The sequence below is a fragment of the Microtus ochrogaster genome, chromosome 1 (assembly GCF_000317375.1).
Source record: "Microtus ochrogaster isolate Prairie Vole_2 chromosome 1, MicOch1.0, whole genome shotgun sequence".
In the NCBI taxonomy this organism is placed as follows: domain Eukaryota; kingdom Metazoa; phylum Chordata; class Mammalia; order Rodentia; family Cricetidae; genus Microtus; species Microtus ochrogaster.
Genome location: NC_022009.1, coordinates 23,992,060 through 24,016,225, shown reverse-complemented (window position 1 = coordinate 24,016,225; position 24,166 = coordinate 23,992,060). Strand labels below are relative to the sequence as shown.

General features: G+C 51.5%; 1 protein-coding gene across 1 annotated transcript in view; it reads right to left on the bottom strand.

Annotated features, from left to right (window-relative positions):
• Window positions 1-20,122: 20,122 nt before the first annotated feature.
• The window catches only part of Ift43 (intraflagellar transport 43), an 81,271-nt gene continuing 77,227 nt past the window's right edge, over window positions 20,123-24,166 (bottom strand). Inside the window, exons 6-9 of the mRNA XM_005343380.2 lie at window positions 21,424-21,496; window positions 21,120-21,195; window positions 20,575-20,637; window positions 20,123-20,416 (exon numbers count right to left, since the gene is read on the bottom strand). Coding sequence (XP_005343437.1) covers window positions 20,297-20,416; window positions 20,575-20,637; window positions 21,120-21,195; window positions 21,424-21,496 — 332 coding nt within the window. The 3' untranslated portion in view covers window positions 20,123-20,296. The remainder of the gene's footprint in view (window positions 20,417-20,574; window positions 20,638-21,119; window positions 21,196-21,423; window positions 21,497-24,166) is intronic.

Here is a 24,166-nt window from a genome sequence, read left to right as displayed (position 1 = left end):
GCTCAGCCATGGGATAGAAAGATAGAAGGCGCCGGGTGGTGGTGGTGGCGCACGCCTTTAATCCCAGCACTTGGGAGGCAGAGGCAGGCGGCTCTCTGTGAGTTCGAGGCCAGCCTGGTCTAGAAGAGCTAGTTCCAGGACAGGAACCAAAAAGCTACAGAGAAACCCTGTCGCAAAAATTAAAAAAAAAAAAAAAAGAAGGCGTGGGAGGGAGGGAGAAGCGCTAACCACAGAGTGTGCCGGAAGCCTCTGGCACAAGGTTCCAGCTCAATGACGACATTTGCTGTGAAGACTGCCAACAATATCCCTTTCCTATGTGACAAGACAATGAACCAGGCTGACGGCAGATGACCTCGCGTAGGACCTCATGGCTCACCTAGGCATTTCTGTGAATCCCACAAACAAGACTACTAACTTTATTAGCAATGACGCTATCCCATCCTTCTGCATTCTTGTGACCTCCAGTTTTACCTGATCCATAGTAATTCTGTCAGGGTCTCCTCAGGGACCACCTGTGAGCTCATTCAACTTCTAAGTAAGGCTTTGAAGAGAGTAGCTCCAATAATCAGCAAAATCATATATGCACATTCATACATGTGCGTGTGCGTGTGTGTGTGTGTGTGTGTGTGTGTGTGTGTGTGCGCGCGCGTGCACATAAGGAAAGGGGACTTTCTTTGAGAAATCCACACCCATAACCTAGGATATGCCTTTCTTCCTCAACCTTTCTCTATCTCTTAAGCCCTGTACTTAAGCCCTACACTGAAGGCTCCTAAATAAACACCAGCTGTGCTTCACTAATGCCATCTTGAAACTCTTCTGCATCCAAGCCAGGAATCCTGGATTTACCTGATTGGAGGTTTCTGAAAAGAACTCTTCAAGCTGCTGTAGGTGAAAGCCATCTGTATCTCCACTGTGTCACCACTGACAGCCCATGCGCAGACTGGAGATGGCTGCCAGCGTTCGCGTCATTCCTGGTACCAACTGGTGACCACCTAGGCATGGGGCAAGAAAGCAAGCGAAACAGAGACTTGGGACTCAAGTCCAGGCACTAAAGGAAAGTTAGCAAGGCAATCTGCAGCCACAATAGTGTTCTGCAGATCATTAATGCGGGGTAGTGACAAGGACTGGCCGGGGACTGCTTTAGCCCTCGATGTCAAGAAATCTGAATGCAAGGGAAGAACATTCGAGATAGTGGGATGAGCTAGTGCAAAGACCCTGGGGTGGGAAGCTACTTGAGATGCTGGTCACGAGCTCTTGCCTTTGTTGTATGGCCATTTTGTGCTAAACTGGCGACACCTTACTCAATACTCATAGCAACCCTTTGGGGCATGGGTTTCATTTAAAGCAAGAGACGTGGAAAAGTCGTTCAAGGTCACCTAACTGACAGCACAACTGAGATTCAAGCCCAGAGTTGAGGCTGTCACTCCAGGAGGGATGTCATCTGAAAGGCCAGGCTAGGTGAGATCACTTAGGCCTAGAGAGAGGCTAGGGCTGAGGTCCAGACTCAGTAAGTAGCCCCACTTCCGAAAAGGAAGCCGCAGAGACAGGCGGGCCTAGAGGGGAGGCAGGCCCAGAGGTGTTGCCATGGAAACCAGAAGGGACGCGGCTCCAAGGAGAAGGGTAGCTCTCTGGTCATCTAGATGGAATTCTGGGGAGAAGCCAAGGAAGGGAGATCATGAAAGGGACCGCTAGGCTTGGCAAAGGGGTGGGAGGGCCAATGATAACCTAGAAGGGGGTATTTTCAGTGAACGGAGGGACAGACACCCTGCGGTGGTTTGAAAGAAAATGGTCCCCAAAGAGAGTGGCGTTACTAGGAGGTGCGGCCTTACTGGAGTAGGAGTGGTCTCATTGGAGGAAGTCTGTCACTGTGGAGGCAAGGGTCTCATATGTGCTCAAGCCACGCCCAGTGGGGGGCAGTCTACATCCTGTTTCCTGTCTATCATCATGTAGCCACTCCTTCTCAAGCACCGTGTCAACCTGCATGCTACCATGATGATAATGGGCTAAATCTCTGAAACTAAGCCACCACTTCAGCGAAATGTTTTCCTTTCTAAGAGTTGCCGCGGTCATGGTGTCTCCTCACAGCAATAGAAACGCTAAGACACACCCCGTGGGCGTATAGTGTGGGGTGGACCAATGCAGCTGGCAAACCTCACTGTCCGAACAGAGCACCAGACTTAGAGTCCATGCACGAGCCGCCCTGTAACCTCAAACAAGGCAGCTAACTTGTCCAAGCCTTGGTTTCCTCATCTGCAAACTGCTTCCTGCTACAAGAGAGAGGAACTGAGAAGCGGACGGCTCGAGAACCACAGTGTGCTCCGAAAACAGACCCCACTTTCAGTGGTGCGATGGCATCCCCGGGTGCCAGTCAGGACTCGCCATCTCCCTCTTTGTCTGCTTTAACCATCTGTCTCTCTGAGCTGAAATCTGTTCCTCTGACCCCAGCAGACTCGAGCCCTCCCTCCCTCTCAGTCCTACCACAGTCTTTCCTTCCAAACCCAACTTGGCTCTGGGGGGCTCGGTTGAATATGCAAATATCTCCCTAACCAGCTGGTGTCTGCCTCTCTGAAACACATGTTCCAAGCCCCTCAGCCTCACCAGGAACGATACCAGCGCCCGGTGCTCCAAGGCTCGGAGTGGATCTATTACAGAGCAAGGAGCGGCACAGCTAGCAGATGGGGAAGGGCTGTGAAACAGAGAGGAGGCAGGGGTAGGAGAGGAACAGGTGACCAGGAGCAGGATGGGTAGAGATGAAGGGATAAGAATGTCGGGTATGTGCCCACACACTGTCTGCAAAGTCATTGATCCAGACTGATCTGTCTTTGGGGATTTGGGGTAAAATGTTGAACTCCTCGTGTCCCTGCCACCTTATACTGGGTTTGCAAAATGAACCTTACATACATTAACATACATTAATCTTTCTCTTTTCTGTCTCTATCATTCTTTCTCTATTTCTCCATTATTCTATCTGGCAAGATACCTAAGGCCCCTAAACACACACACATGAAAGAAAGAATGTATGAAAGACTCTCACACATTCATGTGTGTGTCGTGTGTGTGCTGTCCTGTGTGTTGCTTTTGCTCTTCCGGACTGTCCCTAAACAGTCTTCAGTGCTGTCCTGCAAGCTCTAATATCCATAGAAACGACAGCCACACAGTTCATCTTTCGTAGCTTTTTTCTTTTGTTTTGGGTTTTTGTTTTGTTTTGTTTTTTAGCTCTGGGTTATTTTTGGGGATCCCAGCCCACTCATTTGCTCTTCACTGTTTATTATTTCCATAGCACCCCCAAACCCAGGACAGAGGGCACTTTAACCTGTGGCCTTGACCCTCTGGTCCCTCCAGGACCTCCTCTACTGTCACAGGCTTTGGGAGCAAGAACTTGGCACAGATCCCAGTCTACAATCCATGGCTCTGATGGGCCTGTGAAAGCCTGAAGCTGGGGGTTCAGGGGTGAGGCAGGACTGTAGAAATCTCTGCTTCTGCCCTGTAGGCTTAGAGCAACAAGCTGGCTAGAGCAGACTTCCAGTGATATTCACAGCCCAGGGGTGTCACCCAGGGCACTTGTGTGAGACTCTGCGTTCCATCCTCAGCACCACCCAAAGGTAAACTATATATTATATAAAGTATATAGCGTATAAAATTATATATAATATCATAATACCATCGTTCTCTCGCACTCAGCACACACCAAGGTGGCACCACTCCCAGCCCTGTGAGAGCATTTACTCCCTGAATGCTCACCCAGACCCAATGGGTAGAAGCTTCGATGAGTGCCACTTTCTGAATGAGAAAAACTAAAGCCATCATGTATCCAGAACCAGGACTGGAACCTGTTTTACACCCAACACATAGCCCCAGGAGACAACCCCAAGTTTCAACTATGTCATCAACATGTCAATCAGGTGGCCACATGGACCCTCTGGACCCCCAATCTCTTGTGCCTTCTGTGGGTCGTGAGTACCCAAGCCTGAAGACCTGGCAAGAATGCTTCTTGAGGCTTGGGCACAGATGAGGATGAGCCCAGTGGAGAGGGCAAAGTCCTGCTTCCCATCCCCAGCTACTGCCCAGAGCAAGGCAGGGGAGAGGAGGAGGCTGAGCAGGGGGCAGGCCCAAGGGCAACCTTGGGCAGCCACAGGCCTAGGTCTGCTCATCTGGAAAGCGGGTGTGCGGGAAAGCGGAAAAGGAGGGGTGTCTAAGACCTCTTCCAGCCCCAAGCTATAGGGTTTGGATGGAAAAGTTGGCAACAGCACTCGGAAAGGGCCGACAAAGGTTCGTTAAAGGTATCACGGACCACATGGTCCTTGTCACAGGACTCCACTCTGCCCCTGCAGCAGGACAGCCGACGGACAGTCAGCAAGCAAATGAGCGTGGCTGTGTGCCAGCTCAACTGTGCACGAACCCTGACATTTACTTCATAGAATGTTCACTTGTCAGGAAATGTTGCTTTTCTTGTCATTCTCCCTTTGCACATTTAAAAATGTAAAATGCTCTCTCATCTCAGAGGCCACGTTGCAATATGCTGTAGGCCTGATCTTGTTGGTGTCATCTGCCAACCTTGGTTCTAGAAAGAACTGCCCTAATAGGAGGGCTTATAGAAGTCTGGGGTTTGAATGACAGCTCTGTCACTTTTTGGCTGTGCAACTGTAAGTCCTTAACCTCTCTGATCCATATTACCTGCTCTCTACAGTGGCTAATGTTTCATGCCTCCCTCTGCCCATGTGGAGGTACTAAAATGAGAAGATTTCAGAATGTTGCAGCAGGTCTCTCTGCAACATGAATGTGAGCAGGTATGTGCCTACTTCCCTTGCCCTGCAAAGCCCTCGTGGGTGGCAAAGTCCAGGATGATGTTTGTCTTCTGTCTTCAATTTGCTGCTACCCTCCCCACTCTGCCCCCTCTCCCCCACACCTGCCCTTTGGATGGTCCAAACCATCCACACTGGGTGGTTGGGAACAGGATTGTTAGGGCCCAGTGATCCTGTGCCCACAGGCCTGCTCCCGGAAGACTGGACCCCTTCTACAGTCTGCAGGCAGGAGAGGTTCCCACTGCTCATCCAGGTTGTCCAGGGATGGGGAAGCCCCTGCCTCACGCCCCTTTACTGCTGTCCTTTGCCCAGAAATTCTACAGACTGTAGGTTCCCAGGTGCAGGTAACTGCTTGTTCTAAACTCATATTAAAGGACAATTGTGTGTGTGTGAAAGAATATTTTCTTTAAACATTTTTGTAGTAGTGTAGTAGTGTGTGTGTGTGTGTGTGTGTGTGTGTGTGTGATTTTGGTTTTGTTTTATCTAGATGGGATTTCTCTGCATAGCCCTGGCTGTTCTGTGTTGTTTTATACATTTAAGTGAGGATATTTATATGTGTGCATATCATATGCACACACACATGCACACCCACTCGTGAACACCCACATGCATGTGAATACATAACACATGTGTGAAAGTGTGCCTGTGGAGGTCAGGATTCAGCTTTGGGGAGTCCATTTTCTCCTTCCATCTTGTTGAGGCAGGCTCTCTCTGTTTCTTCTGGAACTCCAGGCTTGCCTTGGGAGTGTGTGTCCAGCTTTTTTACGTAGGCCCCAGAGATTGGAATCGGTTCACTAGACTTGTGTTAACAAGTCCTTTTACCCACTGAGGCATCCCGCCTGCCCTGGGGAAAGAGTCTTGACAGTGGAGGGAAGAGTCAGAGGCTGGGCACCATTGAGTATCCAGGCCTTGAGCTTGGTGATGATAGCGTGAGTCTTGGAGGGGCTATGTGTGGGCAAAACCCAGCCTTCCAGCGAGGGAAGCAGCTGGAGCTCCTATCCGGTGGTTTTGGAGCACATCTCTCTCGGAGGAGGGAAGAGCCCTGTAGGTGAGGACCACCCAGGCCAGCATCTCCCTGCCCAGCTCTAATGAAGCACCACAGATGGCTTTGCTTATGCAACAGAAACTCGTTTTCTCACAGGTCTGAGAGCTAGAAGTTCAAGATCAAGCTGTTGACAGCTCTGAACTCTCCAGAGGCCTGTGTCTGGGCTCGCAGATGGTCATCTTCCCATCGTGTCCTCACACGGCCTTCCTTTGGCAGAACACCCTCAGTGTCTCTCTGTCCCTACGTCGCCTACTCTTCTAAGGACAAGCACTCATAAGGTGCAGCCCACCTCCGTGACCTTATTTTAAACTAACTGCCTGTTTAAAGTCCTGGAGGCATTAGAGGTATCCCCAGTTACACTCCAAACAATGGGGCTGTGGCTTCAACACAGGAGTTCTGAGGGAACAGAGTTCAGCCCAGACTCCATGGATCCACTCTAAGCTGGGGCTTATCACAACTCACTGAGCCCCACCTTGATTGATAAAGCAATGCTGGGGAGCCCCGGATATCCTCATTCCCACAGACTCTTTAGGGACACAAAGCACAAGTAATTTAGAGGATGAAATGTTGGCCTGGGATGTCCAGAGCTCAGCTTTCTTTCCCTTTGGTTTGGTTTTCAGAGACAGTCTTGCTCTATGTAGCCCAGCCTGACCTTGAACTGACTATTTAGTCAAGCCTGGTCTAGAAGCCAGGGCTACCCTCCTAGCTCAGACTGGAGCTACGGTGTTGCAATTACAGGTGTGTACCTCCATGCCAGGCACCGGGTGCCTTTGAAGGACCACAAACCCACAGGCAGGAAGGGTGGTACATCTCACTGTCAACCACACTGATGGGCAGCCTCTTGCCCCGCCCCACAGCTGGTGTGAGTGACAGGTTCAATGCCCGAAAGAGAAAACCATTACTACTGTCTCCAAGGGGCTCTTGCTGCGCATGCAGTCACGGTTCGTCCCCGTAGAGTACAGTGGAGGTGAGCGGGGATGCAGAGTACAGAGGGCGAGGCCACCCAACAAGGAAGGTTTTCCACAAAGTCGCCTTCTAGCCAGTAGTAGCTCAGGTGCCCCAGCGGGCCCAGCATGGAGCGAACTTTCCTTTCACAGAGCTTCCCTTTGCCCCTCCTCACCTCCTCGACTGCGTCTGCCAGGCTCCGTTCTTCCCTCCGCAGAAGCCGGGCAGGGTGGCTGGCAGGTTGGGAGCTGGCTTTGTGTATCCCTCCCGGTACGATTATTAAACGCAAATTACAAAAGACGTGACCCAAACGATCTTTATTTCTTCTTTCAACAAGGGTTGCCTGCAGGGCCCTGATTCCAAATTCCGTTTCAATTATCTCGGCCATTTCCCACACAAAGCGGCTGGTGTTTGTAATTGCCGGCGAGGAAAGAGGCAGGGAGAGGAAGTCAAGGGGCTCTGACTCGTGGTGTCTGCCTCTTCAGTCTGAGCTTGCACTTGCAGCCATTAAAGTGCCACCATCGCTGGATCCCCGAGGGACAGGTGCTGGCAATGAGTTGGTAACGAGAGTCCCAAGCGCCACACCCGCGTAAAAATCTAGGGATCCTCCTCATCCTCTCTGCTTCTCTAAACGTAGGTACCCTGACGGCTGCTCCAGAGAGTTCAGGAGCACAGGCTGTGGGCAGACAGAGCCACAAGAGGTCTGCCTTGTCCTTGGGCTGTGGGGCCTGATGGGAGTTGGTTCAGGGATCTAGGAAGGAACCCGGTGTGATGTACCTGCCGGCTTTTCCCAATGGCCTGGTCCCCAGAGCACTGAATTAGTAACATTGAGTGGTGTGATATGACATCTTACTTCTTGCTGTGTCTAGGCTGGTGTCACCCGCATGGGACGTGCAATGAAATCCCAGGCTTTATAGCCCCAGGGTAGGGGGTAGTGTCCATCTGTCCTACTCGACTCTTTGAACAAGCATATGACCTTGTTGAGCCTTCATCAGGGCCATCTGGGACATTGAGGCACTTATACTGTGACCTCAGAGGGATGCTGAGACTACTCAAACTCAGTGTGAAGCCTCAAGCACAGTGCCTGGCACACATTAGGTGTGCCATAAATGCCAGCTGCTGGAGTTACAGCCCACCAAATTAATATACACAAGCAGGCTAGAGCCATTAGGTGTATACGGCCCTGTAATCCACCCCCACCACCCTGCTCCCTTCAGGCATCCAGGATCCCCAAGGAGGGTCTTGAGGCTGCCCAGATTCAGAGCCAGTGGCCCCACCAAGAGACTACAGGCAACAGGCCCAGGCCCAGATGGGCTAGCATGGAAGGCGATTTACAGCCTCGCTTAGCCAGGGCCGGGTGAGTCATTTGTCACGCCAAGCCCGGGCACCTTGTTCTACCTGTGTTGAGTGTGTTTTATTGGTGTTGAGCAGAGTGAGGCCAGAGCAGAGTCGGGGATAGGAAACCCACTCAAGTGAAAAATGAGGAAAACCGAATGGGATTGAGTGGAGCTAGGTGGGGAGAGGCAGCAGGAAGGCTGTGAAGAGCGATTAGAAAACATAGACAAATGTGTACTTCAGCCCTGAGATTCCCAGAAAGAGGGGCACACACCCCAAAAGAGACATCCAGATGGGTCCTGGAGCCCACACGCCGTGGACTCCAAAGAAGGTTTTAAACAGAAAAGCAAACCCAGTCCCCCAATCCTGGTCCCAGCCTACCCAGGAAAAAAAAGAGGCCCCAGCCGATCTGTTTAGGATTCCTTCGGCTTCCTTCAACATCCCTCAGCACAGAAGTTTCAAGTCCAAAATTATGAGATGAGACTCTGGGGTAAGGTAAATTCTGAAATCTCCCTGTTAGGAACAAGAAAATAAAGAACAGGAGAGGGAGGCCAGGGGAGAGGCAGAGAGAAAGGGAGAGAGGCAGATAGAGAGATAGACACTGGGCTTTGTGCCCGCAACAAGCCACTAAAGGTGCATTTTTAATTAAATTTATACAAAATGTGTCAGTTTTATCTCTAGGTTTCAAACCTGACTCTGTGCTATCAAAGGGAAGTATTGATCTCCACTGCCCCGGAGCTACCTGACTGAATTAAACAGAATAAATAGAAGGAGGAGGACGGAAGGGTTCAGAAACAACTGCAGAGAGGCGAAAGCTAATGGCCCCGCCATCATTTGCTGCAATTAAAACACAAAACCATTTAGAGGGCCTGTCAACACCTTGAAGTCAGAAAACTCCACACACACACACAGAAGCTCTAAACAGCTCCCAGGCAAAACATGTTAATTGCTATGAATGCATCCATCCTTGGCTGGAGCTTGGGTATCTGTGCATTTTGCTGCAACACCCAGGTGCACATGCACCCCGCTCCACCTGCTATGCCCTCCTGCATCAGCTCCTTCCCCAGGGTTCCTGGTCCTTTGTATCCAGAGCCCCATAGAAGCAGTGTTTCCTAGCCCCAGACACATGCTACTAGGCCTCCCATTGCTTTGGTGCCCGCATCTGCAGAAGGGAGGTGATAATGCACACCTTGTAGAGTTGTTGCAAGGAGGAATCAAGCTATTAGTGAGTTTAGGACAGGGCTTGGGGAGAAATGAATTCACAACAAATGGAAGAAGCAGGAAGTGAGTGTCCACCCAACTTCTGTTGCTATCCTGAAGGTGGGGGACTTCCCGTGAGGCCCAAATGGAGCCTGTCCACAGGCTGTGCCAACAACTGCTTTTTGGGTCTAATCAATCACGCCCTCCTATTTGTGGCACTTTCCCATAAGCCTCTGAATTATGAATCTGGGCCTCTGACCTCCCATTTTATCTCATATGGCACTAGAAATGGATGTGCCAATCACCCTGGGGTCTGCAGAGGAGGGACAAGCTGCCAAGGTGATAGTCTAGGCTGGGTGGCTCTCTTGCTATTCCCCAAATCTCAACTTGAAGTCCACTTGTTGGCATCTGACCTAGGTGCTAGAGCCACACATAAAGAGACCACCCTTGATGTCATGCTCTGTGGTCCCAGTCTTAAGAATCTGAGTCTTTTTTTTTTTTTTTTGACTAGCATCTCACTATGCAACCCAACCTGGAACTCGTTGCCTTGCGCTGATACCTGTTTGAGAGGTAGATACCCAGACTGTAGGACCATCACTCCAGGGCCTGGCAGGAGAGATGTTAGTTCCCTCTCCACCTGGGAGCAGTGGGCTGACCAACGCTGCTTAATTAAATGGGGGAAAAGATCAGGTCAATGCTGGATAAGCAGGCAGGGTTAGGACGGACAGAAAGAACGCGCAAGGGAGAGCTGTCAGCACCCTGGCCTGTGGAGCGTGATCATTAATAATGATAAGCAGGAGAATGGGAATAATAAAGGACTAATGAACTGGCCCTGAAAGTGACAGGAGATGGAATCTGACAGAAGGCAACCCTCCTCCCCAGGTGCCCACAGTCCCGGGGGATGAGAGAGGGGTGCAGAGAGTGAGGGCTCCCTGGGCACCTGCTTTCAGAAAGCCGACTTGTCCAGAGGCTCAATTAGTGCCCCCGACCCTACCTTTTCTGAAGTGCTCGTTCCCAGACCCTGCCCCAGAGATTCCCCAAGTCTCCAGTGGAGGCCAGGTGCCTGCATTTTGTAAATTCCTCCCCCCCCCGGAACATAAAAGGCAGGTGGTCTGTGAACTATGCCAGGCAGGGTAGTCAACCTGGAGCTGGGTTCCATTTCATGTTTCCATCGTTCTAACAGTGTGTGTGGCAGCTGCCAAATGGCAGACAGCGGCCGAGTGGGGAGAGACAATGCCTCTCACAAGCTCAGCAATGCCAGGCAATGCCACCTGGGTGCAGCAAGCAAGCAAGCATCGGAACTATCTACCCTGTCCTGTTCCGGGCACTGGCATTGGCACTGACAGACACAAACATTGTCATCTCCTCTAATCAGAGGTCATCAATTCAAAATGTCCCTGAAACCTGCGTGAGAAGGCTAGGAAGACACTGGAGGAGCCTCATGAGCCCAGCAAGGCCTGTGCCACCTCCTATAGTTATTGTTTCCAGAAGTAACTGTGTGGCTGGGTCTTTCCACAGGAGGCCACATTTTACCTTGACCGTGAGCCAGGAGTTTGCAATCTCTGTCTCCAACAGAGTTTCCTGATCCTGGCTTTGAGAAACAGCTCATCCAGGGCCTGCCTGCCATCTTCCTTGTACCCAGTCTCTAGGAGTCTGCGTATTTAAGGGAGTTCTGTAGGGGCTTCTGACATGAGAGGCCTGTGCCTGCAGCAATCCTGCCTCCGAGTGTTGGTGTTTTCTTCTATTGCTAAGAAGACATGTTAAACAGCTACTTAAAGCAGATCGTAAGAAGACCTGATGTCCTTGGCTCAAAGGCAGGACTCCTCTGTCTGCATACAGTGCTCCCATGAAGTGGCATCAATAGGCAGAGGCTGCAAGGAGCAGAGCCATCCCGCATTGGCCATGTATGACCTACACATATGGCTACGTATTACTCACCAGAGGAGAGCCTCGAGGACGGCAGACCCTCATCGCGACCTGTCAGGAGGAAGAAGGAACAGGATACTAGCAGGCCCGTGGTACGGGAGGCGTGGCCGCTATCCTCCCCATCCAGAACTCCTTGGGGACAAACTGGGGAAGGCCTGGGCTCAAGCCTCAGCTACTTGTCTCTCAGAAGTGACTATGGCTGGCAGTACATCTTGCCGTTGAGGGAGCTGAGAGAGATGATGGACACGGAGCTTGTTGCATGGTAACCGGCAAACACTTAGGAAACTCTGATTCTCAGTGTGGTTGGAGGTGAGTTATATGAACTCGGGTGCCCAGCTATCGAGGGCACTGCAGGGTCCTTGATCTTAGCCTTAACCATGAAAGGAGTCGTCTAATAGAGCACTTGGTCACAGAGCACTCTCCAGGTGTATGCTAAAAACCACTGGGCCACGGGGTCTGAGAGGGAGCTCGTTGGTAGGGCGATTACCTCACATCCATGAAACTTTGGGTGTAGCCCCAACACCACAAAAAAGGAGGCTTGGTGTGCAGACCTAGAACCCCAGCACTTAGGAGGGAAAGGCAGGAGGACCAAGAGTTCAAGGTCATCCTTGGGTACACAGTGAGTTGAGACACCCATGAGACAGAGAGAAAGAGACAGAAAGAGAAACAAAGAGAGACAGAGGGAGGGCACACACAGGGGGAAAAAAACTCAAACAACAACCAAAACACAAAACAAAAGTGCCAAAGGCTCACAGGGACATCCATCCTCAATTTTCTTTCTAAGGTCAAATATAGCATCCTTCCTACTCCTAGAGGCCACCTGGTCCAGCTCTGCAAGCCAGAGCCCTCTGTCTCTTACATGAACCTCCATGTACTTGCTGATATAAGACCTTACCTCCTACCCCTCCTCAGCCCCCCACTTCTGAGGAAAACAGCCCAGAGAGCTTGCGTTCTCTCTGTGACCTCTGTACCCAGGAGGTGGCTTAGAATAAGTGGAAACACCCCTTGTCATTTCAGGGCCTTGTTGGAGGCCTCGCTGAGGTAAGACAGTGTGCAGTGGCGCCTGCCCTCTTCAGGTGCTAGCCTTACAAAACTGTTTCGGTCCTTCCAGTTTCCCTGTGTCCCTTCTTACCCTGTGCTGGATAAGCCTGCACTGGCTGGAGAATGTCAAAGCTGGTTCCCTGAGGCCTGAGGTTCTACTGCAGGTTGGGCCATCTGCTTTCTCCAGTGGTCAAAATTGCTGCTATTCCCTTTCCAAACTGCAGAGCAGAGCAGCAAGTTACACTGAAAGTAACCGTGAAGACTAACTTGAGTATGGCAGCACCTTGGTCTCGGGGTCAGCAGATGAGATGGCACAACAGGGCCCCTTTGCCTCCTGACCCAGAGCTCAGGTCCAGGCAAGACCCTGGGGAATCTTCAGTCACCTTTCCAAGAGAGCTTGTGGGAGAGAACCAAGTCTGAGTCACTGAGGAGTAATTTAGATGCCATAAAACTTACCCTCTTTACGAATGACAGATGGGCATCAGTAGTGATATTTTGCTTGTAATCTAACAAATAAAGCTTGCCTGAAGATCAGAGCGCAGAGCTAAGCCACTGATAAAGGTCGGGCAGTGGTGACACACACCTTTGATCCCAGCACTAGGGAGGTAGGGACAGGAGTGATATGGCTGAGTGGAGAGAAGAATACAAGGTGGGAGGAGACAGGAGCTCAGAGATGCAGTCTGAGGATTCGTGGAGACAGGATCACCCATTTGGTCTGAGCATTGGTAGAGGTAAGAACTCTCTAGTGGCTGGCCACTCTGCTTCTCTGATCTTTCAGCTTTCACCCCCTGATGGCTGATTCTAAGTTTCATTATTAGGAACAATTAGAATTCATGCTTCAGACACCACAACCAAGACAGGGAATATTCCCTCCACCCCAAATTTCTTGCTGTCTCTCTGGTCAACCTGCTTGCATCCCTTAAGGTTTGCGGCTTTTCTCTGCTCTCTACCTAAGGAGCTGCATGGTCTGTAGTTTTGGCTTTGCTTCCTGCTAAGCACCTTTTCCTTTGCCTACCTAGCCTGCACTCAGTGAGGACAATTTTCCTTCCACCTTTGCTCCTCAGCCTTCATCCCTAATGCTGTGAGAGTTGTCCCCCAAAATCCTATTAGAAGGAGGCTGGCCCATCAGCTGCCCTCAGAAGCTTTCATTGGGCAGGGCGGCGGTGGCACATGCCTTCAATCCCAGCACTTGGGCGGCAGAGGCAGGCAGATCTCTTTGAGTTTGAGGCCAGCCTGGTCTACAGAGCAAGTTCCATGACAGCCAGGGCTGTTACACAGAGAAAACCTGTCTCGGGTTGTGGGGGGTGGGGTGGGAGGAGCTTTCATTGGCTGGCAGAGTAGGAGCCACGCTGTTCTGCCTACTGAGCCATGGCAAGGCCTGAGGGGTACAACTGTCTAGTCTTTATCCCTCCCCCCACTCCTAGAGGGGACACCCTGATCCAGGGCCTCTTCCATCACTGGAGGTGAATCCATGCCTCCTGGCAGGCCTACCGTATCTCTACATCCCTTTTACTTGCCCAGATAGTCGCCAACAGGCACTTACTGTATCCTACCTCAGTAGAGAGTTGAGGGTTTCCTTCTTCTGCTAGACCAGGCTCTTTTGCTAAATGCCTGTGGCGGGAATTCAGTTCCTCCTTTTGAGCCTCTTCAGTGATGCTGGATTCCATTTTGGTACCCACCATCCTCAGTGAGGATCTAGTGTCTCTGCCCTGCCACCTGCAATCCCACCCACAAGCAGCCAAGCCCCTGGACCCATACATGGCTTTGGAGCAGAGGCCACTGCTCACACCTCCCGTGCCTGCCTGTTCTGGGGTCTTGGTCCTGCCCTAGCAGGACCACCTGAGGCCTGCTTCTTCCTCCTTCCAGCTGAGTTGGAAATATCAAAGATTTATTGCATCTCACACTCGTGAGCAATAAATGGGAGAGGAAGCAGGAGTGACAGGAGACTTTGGGGGACCACCATAATTCGAGAGCTCGGAGGAAGTGAAAGAGGGAGGGGAAACAAGCCTTCAGAGGTAGTCTAGCTTTGAGAAGGGGCTGGGCAGCTCAATGGGGAGCTCTGCTACTGAGATGGTGAGAGTCCCTTGCTGGAGGGAAGCCGCGAGCCTTGTGCTGTTGCCATGTCCAGTAAGCAGCCTCAGGGATGCTGAGGCAGACCCTAAAGGCAAGGCTGGTGGAGGCCACACTAACCCGCTCCTTTCGCATGGTCCTCCTTGGAGAAAGGCTATAATATACCCTGTCTTGAGCTCATGTATGGGCAGGCATGTTCTCCAGTCCCAAGGAGGCTCAGTAAAAGGACTGGGTGCAGAAAAAAAAAAAAAAAACCCTCTACTTTCTCATGTAGGCCAGAGACTTCCTGAGCAGAGGCTCTTGGTTTGGGGGCAAGGTTTAGTAAATAGCACCGGGAGGGCCAATAGCTGGGGCACCAGTTATTTGGTCTAGAAATGTATCTTCCCCTGGGCTCCACTAAACCCTTCATGTGTCCTCAATGGACATAGGAGTCAGTTCCCGGCCAGAGCAGGACACCAGCAGACCCTCAAGAGCTTCCACAGTCTCTTTCTGCCTCTTTCTGCATCAGGCCAGGGCCTAGCTGTGACAAGGGGGAAGGGGGGAGGAATGGGGTGCAAGTTCCAGGCTAGAAGCATAAATGTGGAGTGGTGAACTCTGGGAACACTCCGCATAGACAAAGGAGGTTTGGGCAGTACCCAGGCAGACAGTGGACACAGGGTGGACGGAGGGCCTTCTGGGGTATCACTGCTCCAAGAAGCTGTAATTTACTGTTGAAGTCATTATCACCACAGGGACGGCAGCCCTGGAGCACACGCATCTTCCCGCACCTGGCTCCCAATCGGAGATAAGCTGGAGATGGGGCTAGGGTCCAGCAGGAGCCCGTTCAGCTCTAAATGCTCATAGGTAACTGAGCACTTTTTAAAAAAAGCTTGTTCATCATATGGACATGTTCTGTACATCCGAGTCAGCCTGCGGACCTTCAGTTTGTGACCTTGGGGTAAATGCCCACACTGGCCCCATTTGTACCTAATGCCCCATGACTTATAAAGTGTTTTTAACCTCCCAACAGAAGTGGGGGTATGGGAACATGCCTAGGTCATCCCACTCTGATCCAGCAGAGCAGAGATCTGACAGTCTGCATGGTTAGCTCGCCCTCCTGCCTGTGTCCTCCAAGTTGGCTATCATCTCCCCAGGGATAGATAGCACCAAGCAGCCCAAACGGCATGCAGGGGTCCTGGGACTTCACTTGAAAGGAAGTTCCAATATTACTGCGCCACTCTACCGAGGGTGGGGCTTCCCTGCCCCTCCCACTGTTCCTGGTGCGCCACCTCCAGTCAGACCTGGGGTTGCTGGGGAGGGTGGACTTCAGTAGAAAATTTTACAGGGCTCTCTCAAGTCTCCAAGCCTTGCCTCGGCCAGGTGTTTCCTTGCAGAAAGCCTGTAGTGGAGCCTGTCTCTTCTCCCCAAGGCAGGCTTGCGGGCTGCAGCTGTGGCAGATGTTCTTGGGCGGGCTGGCTGGCCCTCATTCCGTGGAAGCCAATAGCCCCAGCAGCCTGGGAATTCTGGGCTAATGCTCAACCCTGGCATGGTCCTCTCTTGCTAACCCCTCCAGTCCAGGTCCCTGTGACAGATGCTGGGAACATATGCTGTGAATTAATTCGCTCCAGCACAGCCGCAGAGGACCAGCCTCTTCCTCTGTCTGCCCCAGCCACCTTTGCTTTCTGCCTCTCCCAATGCCGAAATAAAATTCGATTTCTCCTCCTTCTTGGTACTCACACTGTGCCCACTTGACTCCCCCCTTACCCCACCTACCCCGCCCTCCTCTCCTGGGCCCCACTGCTGACGGCATTTGCCTCCTAGAGGCTCATAGCATCCCAGGGCTTAAAAGGAGCCCAGCATCCCCCAATCCCAGTTTCTTGTCCCCAGATAGATTCTGTCCCAATTTTTCTGAAATGGATGCATTAATTCTTTTTCATAGGGAATTTCTCTCTCTCTCTCTCTGAGGGGCCAGACTCTCTCTATTCTGTTAGTCTTTCCTTATGTCTAACTCAAATCACGCCTGCTGCAATGATTCTCTGAACTGAAACAAACAGCTAAATTTTGAGAGTAAATTGTAAGCTCAGGAAGGGTTGGCAGCTTCTTCCTGGAAAGGACTAAATAGTATACATTTCAAGCATTATAGCCTAGATGGTCTACTTTGCAACTGAGTTCTGCTCTCTTGGCCCCAAAGCAGTCATAGAGCCCGTGTCAACATACGAAAGCGGCTGTGTTCAGGCAAAACTACAGAATAAGAAACGGGCTGGCTCAATGGGCAGGGGCCTAATGACCCCTGCTCAAGCAAACCAGTGTGCCTCTTATTTCCCAGAGTTCCTCGATCTCTCCACACTTTGGAGCCAGAGCTCAGGGGTTTTGCTTTGGGGAGGAGTGCTCCTGTTTCTTTCTCTGCTACCTCACTATCATCTCAAGGTCAGGCCAGGCCTCCTTTGGCTCTGTGCTCCTGAAAGAAACAGGAGCTTGACAGAAACGCACACATCTCCCAGTCCCATTCCTAAAGCACTTCCAGGCTGGTGGAAACATGTCCCCACAGACAGAGGAGTTGAGAGAGAGGAAAAAGAGAGGCGGAGAATGCTTCCTGAAGATGCCACAGCCTTCGAAAGACTTAAGGAGACACGAAAAAGACTAAGAATTGAAGACCAATGCTCTAAAGCACTGGAAACCAACAGCAAAGCAATGCTCTGGGGACGTTTGACTGTCTGTGTGTCACATAGCCATGTATGATCAGCAACCTCACTCCCCGGGATCCACCTAAGAAAACCGACGACCTTTGTCCACATAAAGCCTCGGATGCAGAGTTCAGTCCCCAACTGGAAGCCATGGTGGATATTTGAATATCCACCAATGGTCAATGAAAAACAAAACAAAACAAAGATAGTGGAGAAAATCACCATGTAGCAATAGAGAGTAAGCAAATGTTTCTCCATGGAAGCCACGAGATTCAAACTAAGTATTCTGATCTCACGTATGGGAAATGTCCAGAAACTGCAAACCTACGGACTCACAGTGGATGAGCAGTTGCGTAGGGCTGGGGACACGCGCAAAACTAACCGCAAGGACACAGGGACCAGGGCAGCTGGGGAACAGCAACACTGCAGTGATGTGCCCAGCTCTCTACGTTTACTAAAATCACCACTTGAACACTTTTAATAATACATTTGCACAAAGGTCGCACTAACAGAGGTCCTCACCTGTGAGGCCCTCACTGCTATCAGTAGCTTATTTCGGTTTGTCTTTCGAGCGTGGAGGGGTTCCTGGGGATCAGTCGAGACAAGCCAGAGACACAGAGGCCCTTAATTCTAGCTGCAGGTCCACCCATACATTTCTCACTGGGGTTCTGCATCCAGAGCTTCAAATTCCAGGGAGTGCTGTGCCACACAAACCTCTTAATACAGTCTGTCTGCCTAGCACACCAGGCACATCTGGTCGGCTTAGGATCAGACAGCCACCTCTTGACCTCTAGCCCACGACAGAGTCCATTGTTCCTGTTCCACACAGCAAGAATATCTCCACTTCTCTAGGTGGAGACATGAATAGAAATTAAAAAAAAAAATACTGAAGAAAGTTTTCCTATGATGCTAGAAGGCCAGAAGAGGTGGAAGATGCCTGTGGTACCCAGAGACCCTGGGCACACTGAGGCAGAACATCCTGTATCCCCTGATCTGCTTGACTTCTACCCCTTAGCCAGGCCTGGCCCATCCCCGCCTCCTGGCTCTGAGAGGGTCCTTTCTACTGGACCAGCTGTCTTCCTCTGTCCATCAGTTCCTTCAGATCTTTGGGCAAATGCTACATCAGATATGAAGCCTCTTCTGATCACACATTTCCTTCTGTTTTATTTTAGAGACAAGGTCTTAGGGATGCTAAACTTGCTATGAAGTTGAGGGTGACCTTGAACCTCTGATTATCCAGTCTCCACCTCCCTAACAGGTGGGTGCCACTGTGCCTGGTTTATGTGGCACGGGGACTGAACCCATGGCTCTGTACATGCTAGGCAAACACTACCAACTGAGCTCCATCCCCAGAAGGGCCAGCCCATTTTAAATGCTGGTGTATATTGTCTGGGCCTCATGGGCTCAGGCTGCTGGTGTATATTGTCTGGGCCTCATGGGCTCAGGCACACTGAAGGACTCATTCTGCAAGCCTGCAGGCTCTTCAGAACAAGAAGGGATGCCTGCTCTGGGTTTAGAAAAAGTGGCAGAAAGTTCTAGAGAATGTTAGATTCTGCCCATTCATTACATAAGACTACTTTTGCAAGCTGAAGGTGACGTAGGAAGGAGAAAAACGCCCAGGTGCCACGCACGCGGTGGAACGAGCTTCTGCACGGCAGCACTGTCACTAGCTCAATCCTGGATGACCCTGGACAATCTCTTCACGTCTCTGAGCCGCCAGCATCCGTCACTTGGGCAAAGCATGTTTCACTGTGTCCCAGCGGCTGTGGGACGGAACGCGGGGGAACTGTAGGCTGAGAGCTCCAGCTAGCACACTTGAGCGCTCGGTGTGGGTTGGAATTTGCTGCTGTTGTAGGGAGAAGAAAGGAGCCAAGCCCTAGCCATTAGCTCGGGCCAGCTGAAGACCTCCAAGGTTGTTAAGAGCCTGGAGGCCGCGATGGAGTTCGCTAGTAATTAAGGGACTAGAATGCAGCCTTTGTCCTCTGGGTTTCAGAAAGATGTAGGCTCAAGAAAAGCCAGCCCGGATGAAAACTTCTCCGTGGCCATGGGAATTATTCCAAAGAAGGCCCGTCTAGTGTGACTCTGAAACAGGAGGCAACAGGACCCCAAAGCCACTAAGTCCCTGAGTTTATAATTAACCGACAAGCATCCACTCTGCAGAAATGGAGCCCAGTAGCTCACCAGGGAAGGGCACTGTAGTCACACAAAAACAGCCCCCCAGTGGGTTTTTGATGTGTTGAGCCTCTTTGTTTTTCTGAATTTTAATGAAGAGCATTGCAAGCAGGAAGGCACAGCACTCAGCCAGAGAATAGGCCTGGGCTAGCTAGGCAGCCTTCCTGGGTCTGCATGGCCAGTACAGGCAGCAGAGAAAGACCCCCCCAGTCCCCCACAAAATGTCTCTGGGGGGGGAGGGAAAAATAAAAAACAGGAGGCTGTGCAGGAGGTGAGTGGATCTCTGTGCCCATCTCCACATTCTGGATCAGCTGGTGAAGCTGAGGAACAGGGCAGACCAGCAGCGGTGTGCCAAGACAGCCAGAGGCTCCTGAGTGCTCCCAAGGAGAGTGCTTCTGGGGTTCCTTAGGGATGCTAGGATGGAACCTCCCAGTGTGAACCAGCTAGGAGGCTTTGGGGATCCTCAGACAGGAGGAAGACAGGAGAGTGTGGTCTCAATAGCCACCCATCCCGCCATCATATCCTGACCTTCACACCCACCGCTTGCTGCTGTGTGTGTGTGTGGGGGGTGTACAGCGTACCTGATGGCAGCTGCGGAGCCCTGAGAAGTGGAAACTGCTTCTAGGAACAGCCATCCTCCCTCCCTCCTAAACTTTCCCTCTTGCGCTCAACTCTGTGGAGCATTGAGAGCCATTATCTGATTACTTAAAAGTCACCTTTCTGCCTCCTGTAATTCCAGCACTTGGGGAGACTGAGGTATTGGAGGATCAGAAGTTCAAGGGAAATCTGGGTAAACAGCAGCAACAACGAGAGAGAGAGAGAGAGAGAGAGAGAGAGAGAGAGAGAGAGAGAGAAGAGAAATGTTGCCTTTCATCAACCATGAGTCTAAGAAGGTGTTGGACAGAGTGGAGGAAATGCTGAAATGCTCACAGAATAAAACCATTTATTGAACTGGAGTGATTGGAGTGATCCACTGTGGCCTACTGAAAATAAATATGTTATTACAAAACATTCAGTATAAAAATTCTAAGCTGCTCTCAAGCGCCCCTGGTTTTAGACTTCCTGCATTTGTTCGAATGCACAGGGATGTTCCCAGGTCAGGTGTACCTAGACGATCCCACAGGGTCCTCCTTCTCTGCCCGCTGCAGGTCCCACTCCGTGAGGAGCTCTGATGACACCTCAGTGTACAGATGGTCCCAGTCCCAGCCTACATCATCCTGCCAAGATGAAGATGGCTAGGTAAGAGAAAGAAAAGCCTTTTTTCCAATTTGGGGCCAACTTCCCACCCTATCCAGGCCCAGGGAGGCACAGGCTAAGCTGGGGGGCTCCGTGGCTGGAGGGGCATCAAGGTGCAGGGCTGGGGTGAGTACTGTACCTCTCTTACTTCATGCTCAGGTGCCAGAACTTTGGTGAGCAGCTTCAGGTCAATTTCTCCATCCTGCAAATGTACGGAAAGTCAGGCTGGACCCTCTAGGGCTTCAGCATTACGTTTACAAATAAGGAGAGGAGCTTGCGTATGACAGAACTCCCCAAACAGAGACCCCAGAAAAACTTTGATCAAAACACAAAACCCCAATTGAATGGTATGGTCGCTGGAAAAGGAGGGGAGGCTATGGCATCCTCCACGCTGGACTCTGGGAAAAGGCAACACTAAGAAGTCAGAGCATTCCACAAGGGCAGATGGCGACAGGGCGGCCATCAGGTGGTCCCTGTGTGCCAAGAGTGTGACTAGAGACAGCTGGGAGCCTGGGAGGGACCTATGGCCCATGGAGGGTCCAGCTATGTTTTGAGATGGCCAAGGAGTTACCTCCAGTATTTCTAGGCAGCCTTGGGATGTGGAAGAAGCATGTACAGCTCTGGAGGAACCTCCATGGACGTCCCCTGGAGCTGGCCCCTCTGGGCAGAAGTGGGTCCACTCACCAAAGTCTGAAAGGCTGAGTACTTCATGAGGTCATTGTCCAGGTCACGGTAGGTCATCACTCGATTTACCTGGATGCTGAAGGAAAGGGAGTGAAAGAGTCACAAGCAGTGTTGGCTGCAGGGGAGCTTCCGGGTTTCCATCTCTAGAACCGTGTGTGCAGACAGAATGTTCTAGCACAGTACAAAGAATAGAATGGAGCCTCTTGCCAAGAAGACCAGAAAGGCCCACTGCAGATGACATTTGGAGTGTGTCAATGTGTATGTTGGAGGTTTCCTCGCCAACCCCACACCTAGATTTACCCACCTCGGAGGGGACGCCACCTGCAGCACAAAGTCTTCCTCCTGCACATCTTCCAGATCGGGGATCACGGGAATATCTGCAAGAAGAGGTGGCCTCGTCACTGTCCACAGCACGAACAGGGCTCCCGTCCACTTGCCCACTGAGTGCCTAGTCAGCTTCGAGATGCCAGCCCTGGCACTGTAGGCTGTGGTTTCACAGGCACTCAGACAGTCAAACACGGAGCCACAGGCCTTATCCCCGATGGACTCTGGTACCAGGGAAGGGGCCTTGAGGTGGCTCTCCACAGAGAAGTGTAAAGAATGGGAAGAAACCCTTAGCCCTCGGAGAAGCCTTCTATGAGGGCAGATGAGAGTGGAACCAAAGGGCGTGGCACAGTCTGAGACAGAAAGGACAGTGTCACCAGCACAGGGGACACCCGTTCATGAAGTAGATCTGCACATGCGCTGTCCCGGTCAGGATCCCTGCTGCTTGCCTCTGGAGGACCCTTCAGTCCAGTCATAGAAGCTGGCTCCGGACGCTGTCAGAGATCAGGGTTGCCATTTTTCTGGCCTACTGTGACACTAGCTTTCTGGTCACTTTCTCTTGCCAGCTTTGGGAATTCCCTCTCTGAACTCTCCAGACATACTACACACATGCGCAGAGATAAGAGACTACTCTAACCACAAATACAAACAGGAGAACCAAGAGATGGGCCTGCCACTTCATTAGGGGAGCCTGCTTAAGTTGCCAAAAAAGCATCCATTGGGAGAAAGACACATTTTCTCCAAAAGACTCTCTCTGGCTTGTTTAGGAGTTTTGTTTTAATCAACCAGAGAAAAGAAAAAAAAAATGGTGGGGCAAGAAGGAAGGCCACACGGGGTGAGGCAGTCCTGGGAGCTTAAACCAACTGCAGATATACAGCAAAGAAAAACATTCCAAAGGGGAGGCTTGGGCTTCCGTGGGTAGATGCAGTTTTGTTTCCAAAAGAGGCATCAAGTCATTCCACGAACAGCTGGGCAGACTCCCGCCACTTCCAGCCTATTCATTATTTCCACGCTGACTGCTCTAGTCAGGCTAAGCCAGAGTACGTAAATGTCTTCATTACTGCTTCCAGCTGTAGACTTACAGAGGCTCCGTACCCAGAAAAGGAGAGTGAGAAGCCAGGGAGACACAGAAAAGAGAAAGACAGGCAGAGAAGGGGAACTGTGAAGAGGAACAAGAAATAAGGAGACATTGCCAACGAACAAGACACACAGGCACTGGGCCCCAAATAACGAGACACATTCAGGAAGCTCTGGCCCTGAAGGGCGCCCTTCTGAGCTTAGTCTCTCTCCTGGTCCTGAGATTCCATTTCTAATGCTACTGAAAATCCAGCTCTCTTTTCCCATTCTCCCACAATCAGTAGAGCACGGGGGTGGGGCTCCCTGGCTATGAGGCTGCACAGTCCGGCCGAGGGATTCTCCCACAATCAGTAGAGCACGGGGGTGGGGCTCCCTGGCTATGAGGCTGCACAGTCCGGCCGAGGGACAGAGAAGCTGGCTGTGGCCTGTGCCATCCACAGAGTGACAGTTTTTGAGGGAGCCAGTCAGCAGCTCACTGTTGGCTCTCCTGGCTGTGGAGTCCAGCCTGAGATGAATATTCAGGAGTTGCTGAAAATGGCCCATGCTGTGTAGGGGCTCGGGACGGGGTCTTCCCCAAGTCCGCGTCCCCTCCGCAACTTCAGCATTTGGACCCTGTCAACTCAGCCCAGCATCCTCAAGCCCCGAGGAACTGCACTTCTGCTCAGAGTTTACTGCCACTCCCCGTGGGCTTTCCTGGTGGGCCCCACTTCCTTCCTCCAAATGTGCACAAGGGGGTGTGGGGCCTGCCCATCTGTGACAGATCAGAGGTCAGCACAGGCCTTGGCAAAAGGCGGCTCAGAGTGGCACTGGTGGGGCTGGCCACACAGTGGGACTTCTCTCTAATTGGAAGCCTGGTGCCCAGTAGAACCCGGTGAACCGCCTGAGTGAGACAGAGCCAGCGATGACAGCCAGGCCAAGACAAGCTGGAACATTCCGGTGCAGTGACAGCTTGAGCTACCGCAGCAGAGGCAGGCCATCCAACTCCCTGCTCCCAGCGGAACAGGTGGCTGTGGAGACGGTTTTGGGCAAACTTCAAAGAACTTCAAAATTTAGAGTTTTGGATTTGCAGTCACAGACAAGGGCTTGCTTATGTTCAGAGGATGTTCTGGGGAGTCAGTTTTTCCTTCCTTTTCTTTCCTTCCCCCAACTTGACCCTTCTGCCACACATACCATGGACAAAACTAGAGAAGAAGAGAGGGAGAGAGAAACAGAGGAGAGAGGGAGAGAGAAAGAGAGAGGAAGGGAGAGAGAAAGAGAGAGAGAGGAAGAAAGAATATAAACTCTAGAAACTTGCTCCCTCGGGATTAGAGAGATGGCTCGGTGGATAAAGTACTGAGGACCCGAGTTCAGATCCCCAGCACCTAGGAGAGAGCTGGGTGTGGCAATGCGACCTGTAGCCCCCGAGTGCTGGAGGTGGAGACAGGCAGATCCTTGGAGCTCTCTGGCCACCTAACTTAGCCAATCAGTGAGCTCCAGGTTCAGTGAGAGACCTTATGTCAAGTTTATGTCAAAAGGATGGAGAGTAAAAATGAGGATGCATATGATCCTCACATACACGCACACACCCTCACATACACACACACCCTTATGCACACACACACACCCTCATGCACACACACACACCCTTATGCACACACACACCCTCA